The following is a 21,288-nucleotide window of genomic DNA, read 5'->3' as shown; positions in this document are numbered from 1 at the left end:
GAAAAAAAACAGTAAAGCAAACAATGCATGTTCCAGGCAGCAGCAACAATAGTGTGCCTGGACATGAACAACTTTAGAACATGGATAAAAGAGCTGATGAAGAAGATCCTGAAGGCAACATACATGTAGAAGAGGAAGAGGAGCTGAGCCAGAGGTTGACATGTGGGAATGACTCACGTTTTTCACACATTCCAAGCATTTTAACTCCTCCTCCCTGCCCCAGTCCCAGGAACTGAGGCCAAGGATTTTTCCAGGGCTGGGGGAGATGGAGTGAATGATGGATGAAGGAAGAGGAAGGGTGACTCGCATTTTCCGCTTTTGCTTTTATAAAGCGCAATTCACTCATTCTCCATCTGAACAAATAAGAGTTAGAGGGGTATTGTTGTATACTTTTGAGATGTCACTCTGTTTTTTGTTTAATTTACCTGTATCCCTCACCTGCTAAGGAGGGAGTAGAAGATGAATGTAGAAGAAACTGTGAAACTAACCCCTTTGGAAATTGCTCAATTGAAGAACTTTACTTTTGCGTTATACGCTAGAGCAGCTCCCCCAGTGCCCACGCATATTTTTGTCTGCATGACCAAATCATTGTGGAATAACTGAATGAGAGGGCAATGAAGTAGAACAATGTGTATAAGACAAAAGCTGAATTTATTGGCAAGTATGTAATATGACAGTGTTTTGCTTAATAGCTACCAGGAAAAAACAAACAAATATGTTATCATCAAATCTCTTTTCAAAAATAATCCATATCCAACACTTAGAATTATAAAAAAAAAGAAGGAGTGCTGGAACACTGGCAACAGTACAGTTGTTAGTAGAAATGTGTGACTGAAAAGTTACACAGTCATTCTTACCAATGTTTCAAAAGGCTGCTAATGCAAGCAAGTCACATCCACCGCCATATAAAATCTGAGAAAGCGACAGGGCGGTATGAGTCAGGGTCTACTGGAACAGACACAATGAAGTTTACAGTGACTCACATCAGAAACAGATTTGGAGATAAGGACATTGTCCCTAATGATGGAATATAAAAAATATTTTTCACAAATAAAAGTTACTTTTCCCTACTATGGAAGTAATAAAATCTGCCAGACGTTACAGAGTTTCAGTCTATAGAACAAATCAGCTAAACATCATGTCCCACATCCCTCTGTATCTCGCAAACCATTTCTACATATTGTATTTTGCCCTTTGTCGTGCCAACAACATGCTTTGCTCCGACTGTGCTTTGATAAAAGTTATAATAATTTCTTTACAAACTTGAGGGTCAACTATCTACTGTCAATAATAAATCATTTCCTCCAGACATGTCGAGAAACTGTCATTGAAGCAGCATTCGGGAGACATTCTCCCAGAAAACATAGGTTAAAATGCTCGTTTATGCTCATTTTCAGGTTCATAATGGTATTAGGAGGTTGTACTGGAATAGGTTTATGTGGTTGAATTTTCAAAAAACACCATATATTTGTTGTACTGCACATTGCTGTAGCTCCTCTTTTCACCCTGTGTGTTGGGTTCTCCGTTTTAGCTACAGAGTGAGACATCTCACGTATGTACCATCTTGGTTAGGAGTTAGCCTGTCAGTTACAGAGAATGAGGGCGTGCCACGCTAGCAGCTAGGCGAGCATTATAACGTGGTTACAAAGTGACGCATGTTTGACACGGAAGTAAAGGCTGGACTACAATAGAGCTGTTTGGAGCAGTGTGTGAACAAGGTTTTCTGTTGGAGATGGTGAGTCTGACTTTGGGCTTTTTCCACTTAGTAAACTTATAATATGCACAAAAAAGATATAAGGCACAATAAAGGAAAGGGGAAAAAGCCAAAAAGTATAATATGAGCGCTTGAATGCCTTTGGTATGGCAAGTGTCCGTCCCACTTTAAGCAACCAAGACAACCAAGACACCAGCTGCAGGGAAGATGTTCTCCAGCTGAATAATATCTGACCTTAATGTCCTATTTGGAAACTCAACTGAGAATCATAAAAAGTATTCCACTGAGCCTGGGCTTCTTTGAAGAGGAACTTTCACATAATAAAGTATGAATTATTTGAAATGATCTAAATAGGGGTTGTAAAATATAGATTATCCTACTCATAAAGAGTAGAGCATCACTTCTGATTTTTTAATGCACCCAAAATTAAATAAAAAAGCTAAATCACAGAGAATAATCATCTCCCACCCCAGAAACTGAGCTAAAAAATGGCCCTAAGCAGTGACTCACTGAACTCAATACTTATTACTTATATTGATTAAATAATGGGGGAATTTCCTGCCAATAGAAAACTTTTATTTTTTTTATCATTCATTGTTGCATCTCACTGTAGATGATTAAAAAGATCTCCATAAATGGCCAACATAATCAAGGCAAAGACACATTGTCAACTGTACCTAACAAATGGTAGCTGACCATAATAGTGCATGTTATTGTCCTAACAGAAACCACCAGGACATTGAGGCCATTGAGTGCCAATTCAGCACATGACACCTGACTCATCCTCTGCTCTGAGTCACTCCCTCCCCCCTCTAGTCCGGGATCTGTGGCTCTGCTGGCTCCTCTCACCCTAATGTCAACCCTCCACTCCACAGGCAGGAAGCCAGCCAAGGATGCAGACATGGACCCTGCTGGGGACGAAGGGGGCTGTTTTTATTTCAGTGGGTCTTTTGTGAAGACAAAGACTGCTAGGTGTGATGATGGTGGGGTGAAAAAAGAGCAAGCCGTGGGACATCACGAGGGACTGAAGCACTGCTTCCAACAATTCTATCATGTCTTAAAAAAAATGATGGAGACGGATTAGCCGCTCGGAGTCAGGTGAAATGTGTCAAAATAGGTACTGAATCTCAAGGTAAAATGTGATGACAAGGTATAAGCCATAACTCTTCACTATGTATCCCTTTTCCCTGTGTCTTTTTTAATTTACATGCAGCTTTAGGGCAACATCAAAGCAAAAAAAAAAAAAATGTTGCTAAGCTCATTATACAAATGAGCTTTGGAGCCAACTGCTCACACCAAGCAGTTAACATGGGAAAAATGATTTCAGAAGTTAAAAGGTAAACAACTCTAATAAGGTATGGTAGTGAGTGTCTCACTGGTCACAGAAGCTTGCCTGGATGTAGTTTATGTCCCATAGATCATCTAGCACACAGAAGAGCTAGGATTTTTAGCCACACCAGCAGCATATTGTAGGGACAGCAATGGCAACAATTGGATAAATTGCCATGCAATTTGGTACAGATGTTCATGGTCCCCAGATGATGAAGCAGAATACCTTTGGTGATTCTCTGACCTTTCTTTGATTTCTACCCTGAGGTCCACAATTATTTCATGAAAATTGGCAGATATTAATGGCACCCAGAAGATGAATTCAAAAAAATTATACACATTCACGTACCCTTCAGGATGAGTATAATTATTTCGGTGACCCCTTAATCTGTCATCTAGAACCATCGTTGGGTAAAAGTGTGTAACTGCTCAATACTTTGGTCTCTGACTAATACTTGCGAAAGTAGTGACATTCCATAGTTATGTGTTTAGTGCTAATTTGCAGATGTTTGCATGCTTCCACTAAACTGATATAGCAAACATGGTCAGCAGTCTACCTTCTAAACATCAGCATTGCTAACATGTTAGCATTTAGCTCAAAGCATTGCTGTGAATAAATACAGCCTCAGAGAGCCTCTAGTGGAGCTGCAGACTCTGTCTTGTTTAAGTACACATTGTTCATAAAAACATTGTTTCAAAACTGCATACAGTATGTATTTCTCATTTTCCATTGACAATACAATTATATTCCTATCAAAACAAGCTAGCATTTGATCAGCTTCCAGGTTGTAAAACTTTCATAACAACCTGTAAATTGCCAACGAGCACGTATGACAGAAAGGTGGATTCCCCCAATGTCCCCACATATATCAGTATCATAGCAGTCAGCAATTATGTATTATTAGCTCAATGTACACTGACGTACCCTCTTGTGTGAACTGAACATCTGTTAGTGACATTGTTGGATACAGCACCGGGACACACGTAGCCATTGTGGACAGGAAGTCTCAGCTGGCAAAGAGGAAATGGGCATCCGCGTATGGAAGCAGGAGGGACTCATTATATCAAGTCAAAGAAAAATACAGAACTATATAGCAATTTGATACTTGACATCCAAACTAATCAGCCAGCCCCTGGTTAGACAAATAGGCACATTATGTTTAAATTTCCAAGTGAATCATGACGTTAACCTGATTTACTGAAATGTAATTATGGTAGTCATCTACAGCCATTTTATTCCTCATTAAAGGCTATGAGTAGGGAAAATCCTCAAACATGATACAGTAGGTTATTGTTTCCCAAAGCTGTGCGCGGCTCGGTGGCTGTGAATGGGCCACAGAGAGCAAAGTAATTTGTATCTTTCTCCAGATTCCGGTAAATTACACCGGAGCTGCTTAATCAACGTAACCAATCCAAACCTTTTTCACTCCAAATCTACCATAAGCAAATTAGCGTATGTGCTGACTCAGCACCAAAATTCAAACAGTGAGGCATTACAGCAGATTAGCCTCATAGTTCTTTTTTTAGTAGACTTCAAAAGTAGTTGGTCAAAATTCAACTGTTCATTCTAATGTGACAAATGTCATACTGGAAATGACTTTGGCTAATACTTTAACTAGGTGCTTTAATGTTTAATTGTACATTTTAGACACCATCATAGATAATTTTTTAAGTGGCCTTTTGACAGTGGCTGTTCTAAAAAATACAGCAACTTTGAGGGAATAGGGTGAAACAACACATATTTGATTTTTTATTTCAGTGCAAACATATCCCAGCATGCCATGAACCTTTCTAAAACAAACCGACTGCTCAAATGATGTAAATACATTTATTGAAAACACAAACACTTTTTCACACAGGAAAAACAAAAAAAGAATGGCACATTTTCTTCAACAGAGTAGGAAAAAGAAAAGTCTGCTCAACAGGTTTTCTTGGGTGTGGAAACACAAACCCACTGATACGTTTATTCTTGGATCAGAACATCTCTGCACATTTGATATAATGCTTTAGATATTGGTGTGGAAGCATTTGCTATAAACGGACAGTGAAGACACAACGGGAGCAACAAGTGACATGAAACTGTTTCATGTCCTACCATTATTTTATAAAAAGTTATTTAAACAATTATAAATAAATATGAGCTGCTACATAACCTTTACCTACATTACAATAGCAGAGTAATAAAAGAGGTTTTAAATGAATTCTGGGATGCCAGATCTTCCGGAAGATTCCTCGTCAAGGAGTGGCCTCTACTGAATGTCACAGTGAATCTCAATCCCTTGAATCAGTGGGACTTGGTCCAATTATCTGGGGCATAAGCAGCAAAAGACATGCTTGTTATTCATTCACAGCTGAGAAAAACAAAAAAAACTAATTTTTTTAAAACACCTAATAAATGGACCTTGCAACAAAACGGTCTGACTAATGAGACTAACTGATCTAGGTTGGTCAGACTGAGAAAGGAATTTTAAGGCCTCCTTTGAAGCATTACATTTTGACAAGATTATTAATCAAAAACAAGAGAAGTCATTAATCACTAGTGTAAAGTCATCAGTTGTAACTCTAAAATTCTACAAGCAGCCATTACCCTCCATACAAATAAAGGAGCTGTTACCTGTCCAAACGGTTGACCACGTCTCTCACAGTGTTGATGAGATTCTCATGTTCCTGGGGGTTACTGACTATGATGCTGTGGAGCTTCTTCATGTACGAGTCAATGCTGTCAAGAGTGGGCGTCTCTCCACTAGCTGTGGGACAACAAGCATGTGATGTCAGTTCTCACACGCGTCTCTAAGTTCTTGTGGCTGTTGTGAAGGTGAAAGATGTTCATAGGATGACACTAACTTTTAAAAAGGTTACATTTTATTAGCCAAATGTGTCATGCAAATGGTACCCCCATATACATGACACATTTGGCAGCTAATAAAACAACAACAACATTAGGTTGCAACTGATATCTTTAAATTTTTAACAAATGATGTTTACATGTTGTGAAGTGTCATTTATTTCTCATTAGGGCTGCACAATATGAGGAAAATATCTAATCTGTTTATTTTGACTGAGATTGCTATTACAATATAATTAATGACTTTGGATGAAATGATAATTATTGTATCAATATTTTCATTGAAAAATGTTTTTTTTTTTTTAAAAGAGCATATAGGGTAATTTTTGTGAGGATCTGTACCAAACAAAGTATAGGATTCACTAGTATAGGATTTGTTGACACATATTTTGCCCTTAAATTATTGCGCCCCCTGCGATTTGGATATTGCACTAGTACATATTGCAATTTTAATAAATATGCAATTCATTGTGCAGCTAATTACTCCCTACATAGTTTATAAAAACTTTAATTGTTTAGAAATATTGACATTTTATGTCTGGACATCAACTAGGCGGTGGCAGAGAGGACTACTGAACACCTCACTAGATGACCAGAACAATCAGAATACCAACGATCCAAGCACAGCCACTACTATACTGTTGCTTTCGCTGCAAGTTGCCCAAATTCCAATGTGTGATAAAAAAGAATGTTACTAAACCACCAAGACTAGAAGAGATGCAAAACAGAAAAATTTACTCTATAAATGTAAAACTATTTAATATTGAGCAAGTGCAAGTCCTGGCATCTCAGGTTGTCAATTCTAGCTAACCTACATAAAGTAAGTTAATTACTGGAAATGGCACAATTTTCAAAAGAACTGATAAAACCAGAGGTAAACATGCTTGATAGAAGCTTTGATGTTACCAGTTGTTGTTATTTATTGGCACTTTCTCCTAAACTGAATGTGCCTCAGAGCTTCCCTTAAGGCCATGTCTAGAGTGTATTTTGCAATCATCTTTCATCATCAAGCTCTTATGAAATAATTCCAGTGGTGTCAATGTGTGCTGTTTGCAGAGTGTGTGTCTCTGCTGTGCGAGCAAGAATTTCAAAAAGGTGTGGAGACAATTGCCATGGAGAGAAATGCTGTGGGTGTGAACTCAGCGTAGGTTCTTTACAGTTAAGTGCAAAAAAACAAGTGTGAACAAAGTAGGACCACATTCCTGAAATGTAAATAAAAAACAGGTTCAAATTAAGAAGAGACAGACCGACTTAACATGGCCAGTCTCTAAAAGAACAGTGAGTGGTTTAAATATGTCCATCTGTCCTCAAGACGCATTGGAGTTCAAAGCACAGTAAATACAGTGGGTGTGTGAACACGCCTAAATAATTATTAATATCTCCTGGAACTAATAGGGTACAACAGTATTAGTGTCAAGGGATGGATTAGTGGTATGGATTATCAAGTCGCTGCAGGTTTATGATGCGCATTGATCAATATCAGCATGCCCAAGAGCTGCATTGCACTTTCAGAAATTAAAGCAAAGCAATTTTATTTTCCCACACATAAGAGAATGTTGGTTTAAAAAAAAAAAAAAGGAGCATGTTTCATTTTTGTCCAAGATTACCAAAACTAATGCTCTACACTGAGACAAGAACTCTTTATCAGCAAATATTTGACAAACTTAGGATGCTGCAAAAACTGCCTTATTTCATTAGTCATCTAGGATAGTGCCGAGTCATTTAGCTTCTTTTAACTAAAGAAAAGTAATTCCAGTAGTTAAAATGGATGCAAGTGGAATAATCATGACTCCTACTGCTGGAAACATTGAAAGCCTCAGACTGTTGTTGTTGCATGATTGGTACTAGGGTTACCATTGAATAAAGCAATAGATTCTCACCTGGCAAAGGTACGGAGGAGAAGCTGGAGGTGAGCGCCTGGCGCAGGGTCTCCAGGTGTTGGTGGAGGAGGCTGTTGCGTCCCCTCTCTTGCATCACGTCGCCTTCCAGCCTCTCTACTGCCCCGCGCATGCTCTCCACGTGTTTCTGCAGCGCTGCGTTACGCTCCTCATACTCCATGTTGGTCTTACGCAGCTGCCTCATCTCAGCTTCACGTGCTGTTGAGGATACAAGATATAGCAGTCGGTGCCGACATTCATTTTTTATTTACCCAGAGGTGTGTTCTTTTAACGTTTAGGGCATCATGGAGATGGGTGTACTGTGGAACTATTCTGGGACGATGGAGCACTATAAAAATAAAAATAAGTTATCTTGAGGTAGCGGGGGAATGTCTTTAAAACACTTTGACAAATGGAGGTTTCAAAAAAAAAAAAAATGAAAGTCCCAGCGCAACAGCTACAAAGTCTTTCTCAGCGAGACAACTGGCTGTGCTCAAGCTCTTTACCTTTGCTGTGGTTGAGAAACTCCTCTGTGAAGATTGGTATGTCAAAAACAGTTCGGTCCTTGCCTTCTGCATCCTTCTGTTGGTAGCCAGAGACAGTGAGAGAGGGAAGGAGATGAGCTAAACAGTGAAAACAGCTGTAGGTGGTTGGGTTATTCATTTCACACCTGGCCACAGGAGAAATACAGTGATACGGTTCAAGATGTGAGGGAGGGGAAATAGTTTCATCAACAGGGCTGCCAAGATACCAAAGGCCCTGAAATGGTTTGCAATAAAACTGTATTTCACGATAGCAGCACAAGATAAGGTGCAAGTTTCACTTGTTAACTCCTTCCTCTGAAAGAATGCATAATCCTTCCTCATTTCTTAACATAATTCAATGAATCCTCAAACCAATGTCCTTTGAAACCTAGAGGGGAAACACTTCTATTCCCACAGGAATGCTGATTGCAATAAAGTCACCTTGACCATGGCATGGTATACGACTCACAAAGGAAACCTCTTAATCACATCCAGAACTTAATAAAAATGAGTTACACACTTAGTCGAAGCCAAGTGTTTGGATCACGAACGCAAACAGAGCACCAAAGCAGATTAACCCAGCTTTAGTGATGCAACAATAAGCATTTAATGGGTAGAACATGAGGAGGTCAAACACAACAGGTTTAACTTCCTTGATGAGAAAATAGCAAAAACAGACTAAACCGTGGTTCCATCAACTCACAATGAATTAAACTAGTGACATTTCTGGGCAAAGGCACAGGGTCACTTGAGTTTTGGAGATATTCTGTTTCTAAAGTTAAAACCAACCTTTGCAATTCATGTTGATTAAGCATTTTTACAGATATTTTGAGAACACTGTCATTGGACCTCATTTAATGTGTTCAGTATGTGTTGCTATGTTCCTGCTCCAATCATGTCAATCTGTGTGGAAGATGTTGTGCTTTTCTTGCCTCGAAAGGATTGTGGAGTAAATACAAATATGTTTTGATAGTTAGAAGAGGATTTCTTAACTTAAATCAAGGAACGTGACTCCAAGTGTAGTAGGACAGGAAAGAGTTACTGACCTCGTGAAGAGCCTCGTTAGCTACCTGGTGCCCAACATCTGGTAAGGAAGGAAAGTAGAAAGAAAGAAAGAAAGAAAGAAAGAAAGAAAAAGCACAGCAGATGAATCATGTCTCCTTCGCACAGCGCAGCCTGCCTTAACTACATCACAAACTGATAGAATGAATTAAAGTAATCCAAAAACATCCCATCTCTGCACTCTATTGTCAATCCACTGAAATGAATCAAATACTTACTTCAGAGACAGAGCTGTTTATTTCATCAACCTTTTTGATATTGAAACTGTAAATTATCCACAGTCGCAAAATAGGAAGAGATAATGTAGACCATGTGTTGTGTGAGCACAGTAACAGCTCTTTGGCTTCAGCTGCTAAACTATTAACTCATAATCTTGACTACTACAAACTCAAAACGTATCTCTTGTCCTTGACACATTTCCATTAACTGGGCAATGCCAATAATAAGTTGTAAGTTCCAACGCAATTTAAAGGAATATATTCAAATATGTATTAAAACATAGTAAAAGTGTTCGGGGTTAGGAAATTATGTCCTAGCCTTATTTATTTATGTACACTAACATCCCCGTAACACAAAAGCATTTTAAAAGGGGTTTCCCAACAAGAACCACATCTTCTACATTAAAGTGCTCATATTATGCTCCTTTAGCTTTTCCACTTTCCTGTATTGTGTTAAATATCTATTTGTGCATCCAATAGGTTTGCAAACGGTAAAAACGTCCACCCCAGAGGAACTTACCATCTCCAACAGAAAATACTGTTGACAAACAGCTCTATTGTATTCCAGCCTTTACTTCTGTGACAAACGCACATCACTTTGTAACACAGGTTATAATGCTCGCCTAGCTGCTAGCATGTCATACTCTGCTTTGGACTGGCTAATAGTCCTTTCCTCGCTAATGAGCATGTGCAACTCCCAACAAAGATGGAACAGAAGTGGGATGCCTAGGAAAACGGAGTGCTCAACACACAGGGTGAAAAGAGGAGCTGCCACAATGTGCGGTACAGCAAAAATATGGTGTTTTTTAAAAATTAAACCATGTAAACCTCTACTGGTACAACCTCCAAATTCAGTTATGAACCTGAAAATTAGCATAATATGAGCACTTTAAGCCACAAAACAACTTCACCAGCTCATGAAGTGGTTTGGTGCCTTATTCATGGGCATCTTTGTGGTCAAAACCAAATATTTCAAACCCGTCAAGAGATTTAAAATTCCATTCCTATAGATCTATTCTGCAATGAATGTTTTACAATGCTTTAGGCAATCTGGCAGGAATTGTCCACCAAACCTAACACCTGCTTCTTCCAAATGTCAGCAGACATCCAAAGTAATTGACTCACCAGTTACTTCTTAAACAGTACTTCCTCAGAATGATGGTGGGCTAACTGCCAGAGCACTTAGTTTTAGTGGCTGATGCCAACTTGTGATTCTGCAGCTTTTCTAACCAGAACTCACCTCCCCTGTGCCGCTTGCCCTTCTGCTTCTCCTGAACCTTCCTGGTGAAATGTTTATAAGCCTCCGTCTTCTGGTACTTCTCCAGCTCCCGCATGTAGCGCTCCTTATCTCGCTCTGCCTCATCCAAGTATCGCTGCGGAGAGAAGAAAGAAAGGTGAGAAGAGCTGGGAGGGCTGCGCCAAAAATGAGATTTGGTTAAACAGAATGAAGGAGGATGTGGGTGTGTGGGTGAGATGGCACCGTGAGTGAGAGTGATCAGTTCCTTTCAAAAGATAAAAATAAGTCATTTCCAATATTAATAACCTACACTCACTCAACACTTGTAGTGTGTACACTTGTACACTCAACACTTGTAGTGTAAAACTTGATATCAGGAGTTTGGGAATTAGAGGAAAACACAAATAAAAAACCATCTTCATGCAAAGACCTTGTACCAGGATACTGGCATATCTGACTCAACATGAACAAAATGATACAAATCAGCAGCAAAGGACTCTATCCCACCTTTGGATTTAAAAACAAAACATCCAGATTTCTCTAATCTTCTCTGAGGGAAAAAAAGGCAAGAAAATCAGCAAGTTCTAACTTTAAATAAATGTAGCTATGCATTAAAGTGTATTTAGAGATCGTATCAGAATGGTTTAATTTTAATCAAAGACCGTATTTTTTGTTTTAGCTCTGTTGGGAGTTGCACATGTTCAGTAGCTGGGTAACCATTGCTAGCTAGTCAGTTACAGAGTATGCAGCTAGCAGCTAGGCAAGCATGGACTACAACAGAGTTTGTGAACAGCGTTTTCTGTTGGAGAAGGTAAGTCTCTTTGGGGTTGACTTTGGGCTTTTTCACTTTGTAAACCTATTACATGCACAAAAAAGATATAAAACACAATAAAGGAACGGGAAAAGGCCAAAACGCATAATATGAGCACTTTAAGTGTTTGGCTAACAGAAAACGCTGAGGAATTTTGTTAAATGACATGTAGTCTATATCCACGACGTTCAATATCCGGGATTGTCCCGTTGCCTCCGGAAAATTGTGTTGGCAGTTAAACTCCGGTGGATTTATGATGACTATGGTTAACCTTTGCTCAGATCTCTGCAGGGTGAATCCAGACAGCTAGCTAGACTATGTGTCCAATCTTAGTTTTCTGTAGCACGACTTAAACAACTTTTAAAACTCACACATGTTCCACCAAAACAAGTTCCTTCCGAGGCTATTTTGCAGCGGGACCGCGGCTTTTCTCCTGTGCTTAGCACTGCCCAAGGCGATAGTGGTTGGTTTAAAGAAATACCAATAATCTGAATGCTGTGCGGAGCAGCCAGACCCTCCTCCAGAGTGCTTTGGAGGAAGCTCTGGCAAAGCGAGACTAAATGACATGTGCAGCATTTCATTCAGATTAATTTATGAGCTGTTGATGAAACTGAAGGGCAGTGGGAAATGATTAACGGCCTGTTGATCCAAATTTTGTCTAATTTTGAAAAGGCCATCCATGTTTTTTGCTGGCTGAAACACAGGGGTGTCACTCCGATATCTAAGCAGAGGAATAACAAATTGATACAGAACATTGGGATGAAGATGTAGTGATAGTAGTAATGGTTCTATTACTACAAATATACCCTTTGTTATCTCTTCTGTTATTGTCGCATCACACTTGAGGGTGTATCTGGGACAAAATACAAGATGCCATCAACTATGCGAGACGATCTTTAAAAGGATGTCAAACTGCCAAACATAGTCCTCATGTATAAGTCAAGTTTTGCCAGCTCCAAAACAGTGACACCATGGACTCGACAGGCTTTTGATCCTACACTATTTTTTGTGCACAGTGAAAGATGTTGTGAAAGTCTCTGCTGGTTTGAGAGCGCTACATATTTGGGGATAGTGTTAGATAGTGGCAGATGAAGATTTCAGTCCATACCTCTGGATCAGTGTTGGTGCAATCAATGGAAAGCAAATTAAAATTCCACCACCTTGATTATGAAACGCCGAACAGATATTGCTGCATATTACCGCTGCAGCCTCTGATCCGTTCACTGCTTTCTCAAAACCTGGATTGCTTAGTTATTAGCTATTGTTGCTCCAATCTATATGAACACTTTTACAGAAGTTATAGCTTTAGTGCGTGACTTTTTGATATTCATGAATGTCCTTTTCATTACATGTCATTTAGCCAACGCTTCTATCCAAAGCGACTTCCAGTTAAAGGGGAACTATGCCATTTTTTTTAGCTTCATTTACCTTTACTGAACAGCTACGGAGTCAATGGAATGGTAATGTGACTTGCGTGACATCAGGTCTCGCGATGTTAAAGCTGTTGGTTTAACGTGTAATTCGGTCTACACTGACCTGCTTCTCCTCGGGGGGAAGCTTGCTCCACTCGTTGCCCAGCATCCTCGTAATCTCTGGAAATGGCACATCTGGACGCTCTGCCCGTAGCTGCTCTCGTCTGTCGTTCATGAAGCGAACGTAGCCCGTTAGGGGGGCCTTGGGTGCATTGCTGTCTTTCATTGGCTTCTTCCTCTTCCTCCCCTTGGTCCAGCTGCCACGTCGGGGCTTCTGAAAAGATAACAAAAACAGATATGTTTGGAAATATCAGGTAGAAATCCCGCATGATATACACTGGCAGGACATTCTTGGGAGTTTGAAAAATATCTCATTCGACATCTGTGTCTTCTTACCTCATCTCCATTTCTTTGGCTGTTGTTGTCAGCATTGGCTCCAGGAGAGCCTGTCTGCTCATCCATTACTTCTATGACTAGAGGGGAGATCTGTAGGGAAATAGTGGGAGATGTTAGAACAGGAATAGTCTCATACAAGTACATTAGGAGCTACAAACCTACATGTTATTACAATATGTTCTGGAAAGAACAATTAAGGTAAGGCTTGTGCTAGCTGGGGGAGCCAGAGGAAAAAAAGCAGGATGCACATTGTTGCTCAGTGAAGGTGCGTTATGCATTTGTAGACGGAGTTGGACTGAGGCGTGAAGCATTGTCACCAGGGAGGCAGCCCAGCCAGGAAATAGAGAGAAGACTGTTCCTTCTGCAACATGATCGTCTTTTCTCCTTTTTTCCATCGAAACCCCTCCCAGTCGTTGGCTCCCAACCTCCTCTCTGCCAGTCACATTTGCTCTAATAGAAATGACTTGCTGACATTAATCATTATTGAGCATGTGAAGGAAAAAAAGCACAGCACCCCAACTTCTCAGACGCTAACTTAGCCTATGTTCAACAGGAGGAAGTGGTGTTGTGTAACTGCTTCTTAGTTAGAGATAAGAGAAGGGCCCTCTAAAGAATAAATCTGTTCCCTGGCTGAACTCCTGGACTAACTGAGCTTTAACAAGGTTTACATTCTTCTTTCCTAGCATGAAATTACAGTATACAATACTATTAAACCGCTCTAAAAAGCATAGGTAATTTATGTTTGTAAAAGACTAATATGCAGAACACTAAATGAAAAAAGCAGAGTAGGCCTACTAGTGGGCAAACAGCCCACGTTAAGCTCTGAAATAAGAACAACATCCTTGTGTTTTAACCTTTCACCTCTTCTAAATCACTGCGTGGGAAGCAAGCCTCTATATCCTGGATGTGGTTTCTGCCCCCTGCCACTAACTATTGTGGGAAAAGTCACAGAGGAATTAGCTGATCTACCACCAAAAACCAGAAGAAGATAGTCTCTTCTTTGGAAGAGAACATGTGGGGAAATCCCCCCCCCACCCTTTCAGCAAACAGTTGAAGTAAGCAGGGGTTTTCTTCTGTTAACCCTAATGGCGGTTTCCAGTGACACCTACAAATGCCTTCATACCATACTGACAAACAAGAGGACCCCACGTGTCAGCTATTTTGTGATGCTTATTTGAGCAAGCCTAAGAAAACAACTTTACCTGTAGGTAGGGCTTTATGGGGCTGAGGCCTTGTTATGAACAACAAATTCAAAATGTAACAAAGACCATAAAGATTGCTGTGTTTAGCTTTCCAACCCTAAGAAATAAAAACTATGCCGCAGTGCCCTCTGCTGGGTGAAAGCACACAATGCATAATTTGTAAATAAATTGCATGGAATTTTACCTGGACAGAAAAATAAAACATCACACTATGTGCTTATATATTCACACACACACACACACACACACACACACACACACACACACACACACACACACACACACACACACACACACACACACACTAACTAACTAACTATCTCGACTGTACATTTTAAATTGACTTATCTGTGCAATACTGTGAATACTGTCTAATGAACCTTTCAGTCTGTTCACTTATTATCTTTTGTCATTACGGTGTAAAGTTTTTTTGTTTTTTTAATTGTCACTTGCTTTTTCTACTGCTTTTATGGTTCCGTCTAGGTATGTATTATTATGTTTTACCTTCTTTAATGATGCACTGTTTTTGCACTGTTCCCTGAAGCGTCGCTTAACTATAATGGTAACGTTAAGCCACATTTATGTAAGCAAATGCTGTCGTCGACATATTACAAATATCGTCATACTGGCAAGTGAGTTGACATTATAAAATGCAACGTAGCAACTTATACATTAAATATATAAACATTACGATGTTGATAAAGCTCATGCAAACCTTGTGACCAGCTGGCAAACAGCACCATTAGCGTCACTTAGCGTTGTGTTAACTCACACCAGCTAATGTCAACTTTAACAGTACTGTCTTCAACAATACGAGCTATTGCTGTACGACCGTTTAATGTCTGATAATAATAGCGACTAACGGTATTCCTAAAATTCAAAAACATATTGAAGTTATCATTATCAGAAACAATGGTTTGGCACTAGCTAGCTAGCTAGCTAGCATTTTGGACTGACGTGCTGCTGGGCAAGCTAGCATTAGCACTCAGCTGTTAGCCAGCCGACAGGCAGCTAACGTTCTACTTTAGCTTCAGCTAACTCGTCAAAATGCGATTCGAAACATCATTCAATTACATTTGTAACGTACATTCAGTAAAACCATCGAGTGAAAACTAACCGTAGATTACGTCGCTGTAATGTTACCTGTCCAAAGGATTTTCCTAATCAAAACAATGCAGCAGACACTTTATAGAACCAAACCACATAGACAGGCATGTAGCTAGGGTTACACTTCGACCTGCAAAACACTCCTATTCCTGCCTGCATGTTTTAATATTATATTAATTGTATCTAATTAAAATCAATTGTCACAGATGGAAATAGCCGAGAAATCACAAAAACTATCAGAAAAGAGATTTGATCACGAATTGAATATGTTGAATACAACGTTAATTGGATAATTTTTTATTCATCCTATAAACGGTGCACACCAAAACCGGCATTATTATTAAAAGCTTATTTAATAGGATGCCCTTTTTAAACTTACCAACGCAACAAAGGCAGATTTAAAGACAGAAGACTGCTCTAGACATTCTAATTCTGTGACTTTTCGTAGGGCAATGTTTTCTTCGTGTACATAGACCAATGTTTTCAAAGGTGTTGCTTCCCCCTACTGTTGGTTATGAGTATTACATTTCTTAAATTTAATTCCAGAGTTAACTCCCATGGGGAATTTCAAGCTTTATTTATAAGATGTGGAAGATGTCTTCACATCAAGGCTTGTGCAGTAGCTAAGTACTAAATGATGAGATGAGGAAATCTTTCATTTGATTTGGAATTTTGTAGATTACTCATGCAAAATGATCCTATGAGCAGAGCTGGCAAACCCTTAAGCTTTTTTGTAGTTTGTAGGGCATTCCTCAAGGCCTATGTTGCAGTTGAAACTTGAAATACTGCCATCCCCTTTTATTTAACCCTTGTGTGGTGTTCATATCTTTGTTACACAGCCAATGTTCCCAGGTCTGGGTTACCTTCCACGTTATTAGGCTTTTAAATCACCGCAGCCAAAATAATTCATGTAAAAGTACTTAACAGATGTTTACTTTAGCTCAACTACCAATTATGTATAGATCATTTCTGGTTCATATTTGCCATTTACCCCTGTGAGATCACATTTATGATCATATGATCCTTTTTTTCGTGAACAGCCGGTGCAGATATACAACATAGTTTAATAGCACTTACATTTAAATACACTCGGGTCCAGTAGACCCGAACACCTCATATGTAATAGTTATGTGTAGGAGGGGGTGTGTACTGTGTGCAGTCATTAACAATAAGTTAGTTTGTATGTCCCTCACAGAAAATGAGCCAAGGCCAATTGGTTTGAGTTAGAAGTAATGATAAATAGCATCATTTTTCTTTTTACCAACATTGAATATGGGCCCCACAGACCCAAACACCATACAAGGACAAGGATAAACAAGTGTACCTTCTCTCTCTGTAACTGTTAGTGAGTGTTTGAGCTCTGCCAGAGCAACACATATGTACACACAACTCACAAATGGCAATTTTACATTGCTGGCAATCCTGGGGTACAATCAACTTCTACAAACAATCATATCCTTATATTGCTCTGAGCATCCGCCATACATTGATAAACGACTTTATTGATTTGAGAAAAATACACAACTTGTGGAAACCAACTCTATCAGTGCACTCAGTGGGCTTATACGACCTGTCCAAACAGAGGATTCAGTAACACATTAGTGTTATTTTGTGGATGGAACTCACATGATAAATAATGAAGCTCCCAATCCGGAAAACCTCCCCTAATTTGAGACATAGTAAATGAGAGAGAGCGAGAAGACTAATAATCTAATTCCAAATTAACAGATCGCAACTCAACACCCAGGCGGGAGTGACCAGTCTAATTGAAAGTTTGATTGCAATCTCATCACAATTACCAAGAGTTAATCCAACCCAATTCTCAGGCTCATTATACACAGATGTTGGGTACATGCAGAGTTCAGAAAATAGAGTCAGAAATAAAACCAAGACATTTAGCTCTCAAATGTTTCATATCTTGTAGATCATCAAAATAATTGCTGGGGAGGTAAAAAATGTTTCCCCAGGATTCTCCAAAAAAAACTAAAAAACAGCAAACCTCTTAATATCAACCACTAATTAATATTATTAAGCCCTATTGACATTAGTTTTCTATTGTTTTCCTCTAAATACTTTACAGTTGGAAAAGTAGTCCACCATTTCTGATAGTGTCACATACAGTACATAGTCTACCAGCTAACGCAAGAGTTGGATGTTTTTTGTGGCCTTACCATTTAATCACATTTTATATATTTAAAGATATATTGTTTTAGGGCTTTTCCCCTTGTTTAAAACAACTGAAGAGAGACCAGAAATGGGAGAGAGAGAGAGAGAGGGGGATGACATGCAGCAAAGGACCTTGGGTCGGATTTGAGCGCATGCTGGCAAGGACTGAGCCTACATGGGGCGTGCACCATGCCCTCTACTAGGAGGAGCTGAAGGCCCCCCAAAAAATGTATTTAAAATGTCTTAAGGATCACTTTATAGACCTTTTGACCAAATCTGCCTTAGAACATTTGTTTGGCTGCACTGCATGGATTGGTAATGGCTTGTCCACCAACACTCCAACAACCTGTGAGGTCTGCTTCTCCTTGAGGTAATGATGTCCTACATTTCCAAGAAAGTCTTTCAAGTAATTCAATTGTTGGTTGTATTGTATCTGTATGTGCTAAAGGTAAAAGTGTTCTAATAGTTACATATACAACAAGTAAGTTAGTTTATCCTCTGCAGTTAAACAAAGTAGAGTAACAGCCGTTAGTCAGATGTCTTGTAGCTGTATTGCATTTAGAGGCTGCTGTCAGTGTAAAAAACTGATATATTTTGCATTTATACTATATGTATGTACTCTTAGACTCTTGAACATCATTGCAAAAATAGCAATTCCACAAGGCCCACACCAAAACCTGACATTTAACATTGATGATTCCCATGGCTGAGAACAATTCAGCCATAAACTCAATTGAAGCTGCACTGTTTAACTATTTACAAGTTTTACTTATTTTTAATAAAAACATCTCACCACAATGCAACATGCCCAGAAATGAAGGCTGTAACGAAGCAGTTTCTTTCTATGATTATATATGAGGATTTTTTTTTCTCCCATGTAACTGTACCAACATTAACAACAGGTACACAAATTAGCTATGAAAATTTTTAGTTGACGGGAACAGAAAAAACATCTGCCAGTAATATGGTAATCTCTACAAACAGACATCTCACATTCTAGCTCTCCAACAGTCTTGAATTAATAAGCGGTAGCTTTGCCTGTGGAATCATGTTTGTCACTAATTGGCTGACTTGGAACACAGAAATGATGCAGGCCAACTGTTCAACTCCCAACAGTAGGATGTCTGGCTAGGATTTTAACAATTTCTTCTTATTATTATTTTTTTACCATTCTGCATGAGTGGTCGCTCCATTGTGAGCATTTTCACAGCAAACAAGCAAAGCTTGGGAAAGCCAGGTTCAACCAGCTCTGAACTGGAGACTCTTTAGATCACATCATCAAGCTGTCCCCTATACTGTAATGCACCTGTCATGTCACATCCGATCATCTGCTCCCAGCCTGAGACGTTTAGTGCAGAGGAAAGGTTTTCAGCCACTGGCCCACTGTGGGTGGGCCAATATGTCTTTGCCAGTTGGTTTTGTGTGGCCTGGAAAGTGGCAAGATTGTGACACCCACACTGCATGCATCACACCCTCCTTCTGCCTCAGGACATGAAGGGTGAGGCTGTGCCAGGAGGGTGAGACTAGATGGTGAAGTTAGTGAATCAGTTATCTCGCTTGGCCAGACCTTCCTCCACAGCGCTGCACAGGAGGGTCTGCCTAGTCCACACAGCATTAAGGGATGGGAGAAAAAAGTGCTCTGGTTTATTGGCATTTCTTTAAACCAATGACAATGGTCAGAGACGGCGCTAAGCACCGGATGGAGCAACGGTGCCAATACAAAACAGCCTCGGGAAGGAACTTGTTTTGGTGTTCAAAGGTTGTTTAATTAATGCAACAGAAAACTATACGGATGGTCTAGCTAGCTGTCTGAATTTACCCTGCAGAGATCTAAGGAGCTGTTAACCATCGTACTCTCAAATCGACCGGAGTCTAAAATTCCAACACAAAGTAAGTGGAAGGAGCGGGGGAATTTCAGGCGGCGCAAAAGTGGAATGGTGTGGATATAGACTAGTAAACAGTGGGTCACAATTGTGATTTAGCACATGTACTGAAAGCATAGCACTATTAGTTACCAATGTTTTAAAGTTGAATACCTGATGCCAGCTGCTGTGAGTGTAATTGGCGGCCTACGTTCAGGAACACAAAAAAAACTATTTGATAAACATATGTAATAATATTATAATAGTCATGTTCCTCCATTAAATCAGCTTGGTATTGTTGCAAGCTGAGTTTCAGCTGTAAAGACAAAGCAGCTTTGTTGGAAGCAACGGGCATATCATTAGGGCATTACATGTTTCCGTTGACAACGGGGAGAACATCACTAATTGTACGCACAAAGCACTCGTGGTCTAACCACAGTCCCTTTTATTGACAGGTGAATGTTAACAACACCACTGGATTTAATTGCTGAACAGTAATAGCATCATTATGACATTTAAATATGATATATATACCTGTTATCTTTCAATTTTGTAAAATTATTCTATGATTATGCTGTTATCATTGTTCAATTTCTCTGTTTCTTTATGTTTTGTTGTTTATTTTTAAAAATATTGGATTCCATAGTATAATATTCACTTATTTTTCCGTTTGTGGCTTTCTGGAGAGAGGCACAACATAGTGTAACCACATTGTAATGTGTATGATTGTATGTGACCAATAAACGTGATTAGACTTGATTTGAACTTAGTTTGGTTTCTGATCAGTGAATTAAACTTTATTGGCTCAAAGGAGTGATGACGATATGTCATCTTGAGTTTTCTGTGTGGTTCACCTGACTGTGCTCTCTCTGCAGGTGATCGTTAGAGCTACTGGGAATACCTGAGGGTGTTATTTAGGTCAGAATGCACCCGGCAGCCAGTCTCTGGTGGACTTTTCTCTCCTGTTCGTTTCCGTGTTTTTGGTTGAGTTATTTCCTCGCTTATAGGCACTTTTTTTACCACCCGCTTTGCAACTTGCTTCTTCACCCTCACATAAGACTCATCGGGTTATACTGTGCAACATGAGAGGATAATATACTGGATGTTGGGTAGAAAGTCAAGGGAAATTTCTATAATTTTTTCCTCCACCAGCGAGCAGTGTGAGGATGTGATCAGTTTTGCACATAATGTCACGTTGTGTCGTTGAATCATGCACGGCCATGTGTCTACATGTATACACACGGTTGGCATATTCATTAAAACACAAACATCACATGAAGTAAAGGTCATCCCTAACACACACCACAGCTGGCCTCTGTAGAGCAAATAATTGGCTTCGATTTTTCAGTTTCTTGCTGCATACATTTGGACAATAATGAGAATAAATCTGCAGCTCTTTCATGCCCTCATGCTTTAAGCTAGGTAGTTAATATTATTACCACAGTGTGTTGTTTGAAGACAAAGAT

General features: G+C 39.5%; 1 protein-coding gene and 1 long non-coding RNA gene across 4 annotated transcripts; one reads left to right on the top strand and one right to left on the bottom strand.

Moving 5' to 3' along the window:
• The first annotated feature begins 1,640 nt into the window (after window positions 1-1,640).
• LOC117949325 lies at window positions 1,641-11,723 on the top strand. Its single transcript, XR_004657674.1, has 2 exons — window positions 1,641-1,735; window positions 11,618-11,723. It is a non-coding gene; the product is annotated as an uncharacterized LOC117949325 (long non-coding RNA).
• On the bottom strand, window positions 4,935-15,900 carry hmg20a (high mobility group 20A). 3 transcript variants are annotated; one of them, XM_034879470.1, is made up of 9 exons: window positions 15,805-15,900; window positions 13,486-13,575; window positions 13,154-13,363; window positions 10,810-10,942; window positions 9,336-9,373; window positions 8,272-8,347; window positions 7,769-7,984; window positions 5,658-5,790; window positions 4,935-5,350 (listed from the first exon to the last, which is right to left on the bottom strand). In XM_034879470.1, exons 2-9 carry the CDS (start codon window positions 13,549-13,551, stop codon window positions 5,347-5,349), a joined length of 876 nt encoding a protein of 291 aa, XP_034735361.1. In that variant the 5' UTR covers window positions 13,552-13,575; window positions 15,805-15,900; the 3' UTR covers window positions 4,935-5,346. The 3 variants fall into 3 exon arrangements, with proteins under 3 accessions (XP_034735361.1, XP_034735362.1, XP_034735363.1); XM_034879471.1 differs by having other exon boundaries at window positions 15,831-15,892; XM_034879472.1 differs by lacking the exon at window positions 4,935-5,350 and having other exon boundaries at window positions 5,654-5,790.
• Between the last annotated feature and the right edge of the window lie 5,388 nt (window positions 15,901-21,288).

The sequence above is a fragment of the Etheostoma cragini genome, chromosome 8, assembly GCF_013103735.1.
Source record: "Etheostoma cragini isolate CJK2018 chromosome 8, CSU_Ecrag_1.0, whole genome shotgun sequence".
In the NCBI taxonomy this organism is placed as follows: domain Eukaryota; kingdom Metazoa; phylum Chordata; class Actinopteri; order Perciformes; family Percidae; genus Etheostoma; species Etheostoma cragini.
Note: the sequence above shows the minus strand (reverse complement) of the source record. Positions and strands in the feature narration are given on the sequence as shown.

Coding starts and splice junctions, on each gene's coding strand:
- hmg20a (XM_034879470.1), bottom strand. CDS start 13,551: ATGGATGAGCAGACAGGCTCTCCTGGAGCCAATGCTGACAACAACAGC. Junction 13,364..13,485: donor GCCAAAGAAATGGAGATGAG/GTAAGAAGACAC, acceptor TTATCTTTTCAG/AAGCCCCGACGTGGCAGCTG. Junction 10,943..13,153: donor TTCCCCCCGAGGAGAAGCAG/GTCAGTGTAGAC, acceptor TTCTCTCCGCAG/CGATACTTGGATGAGGCAGA.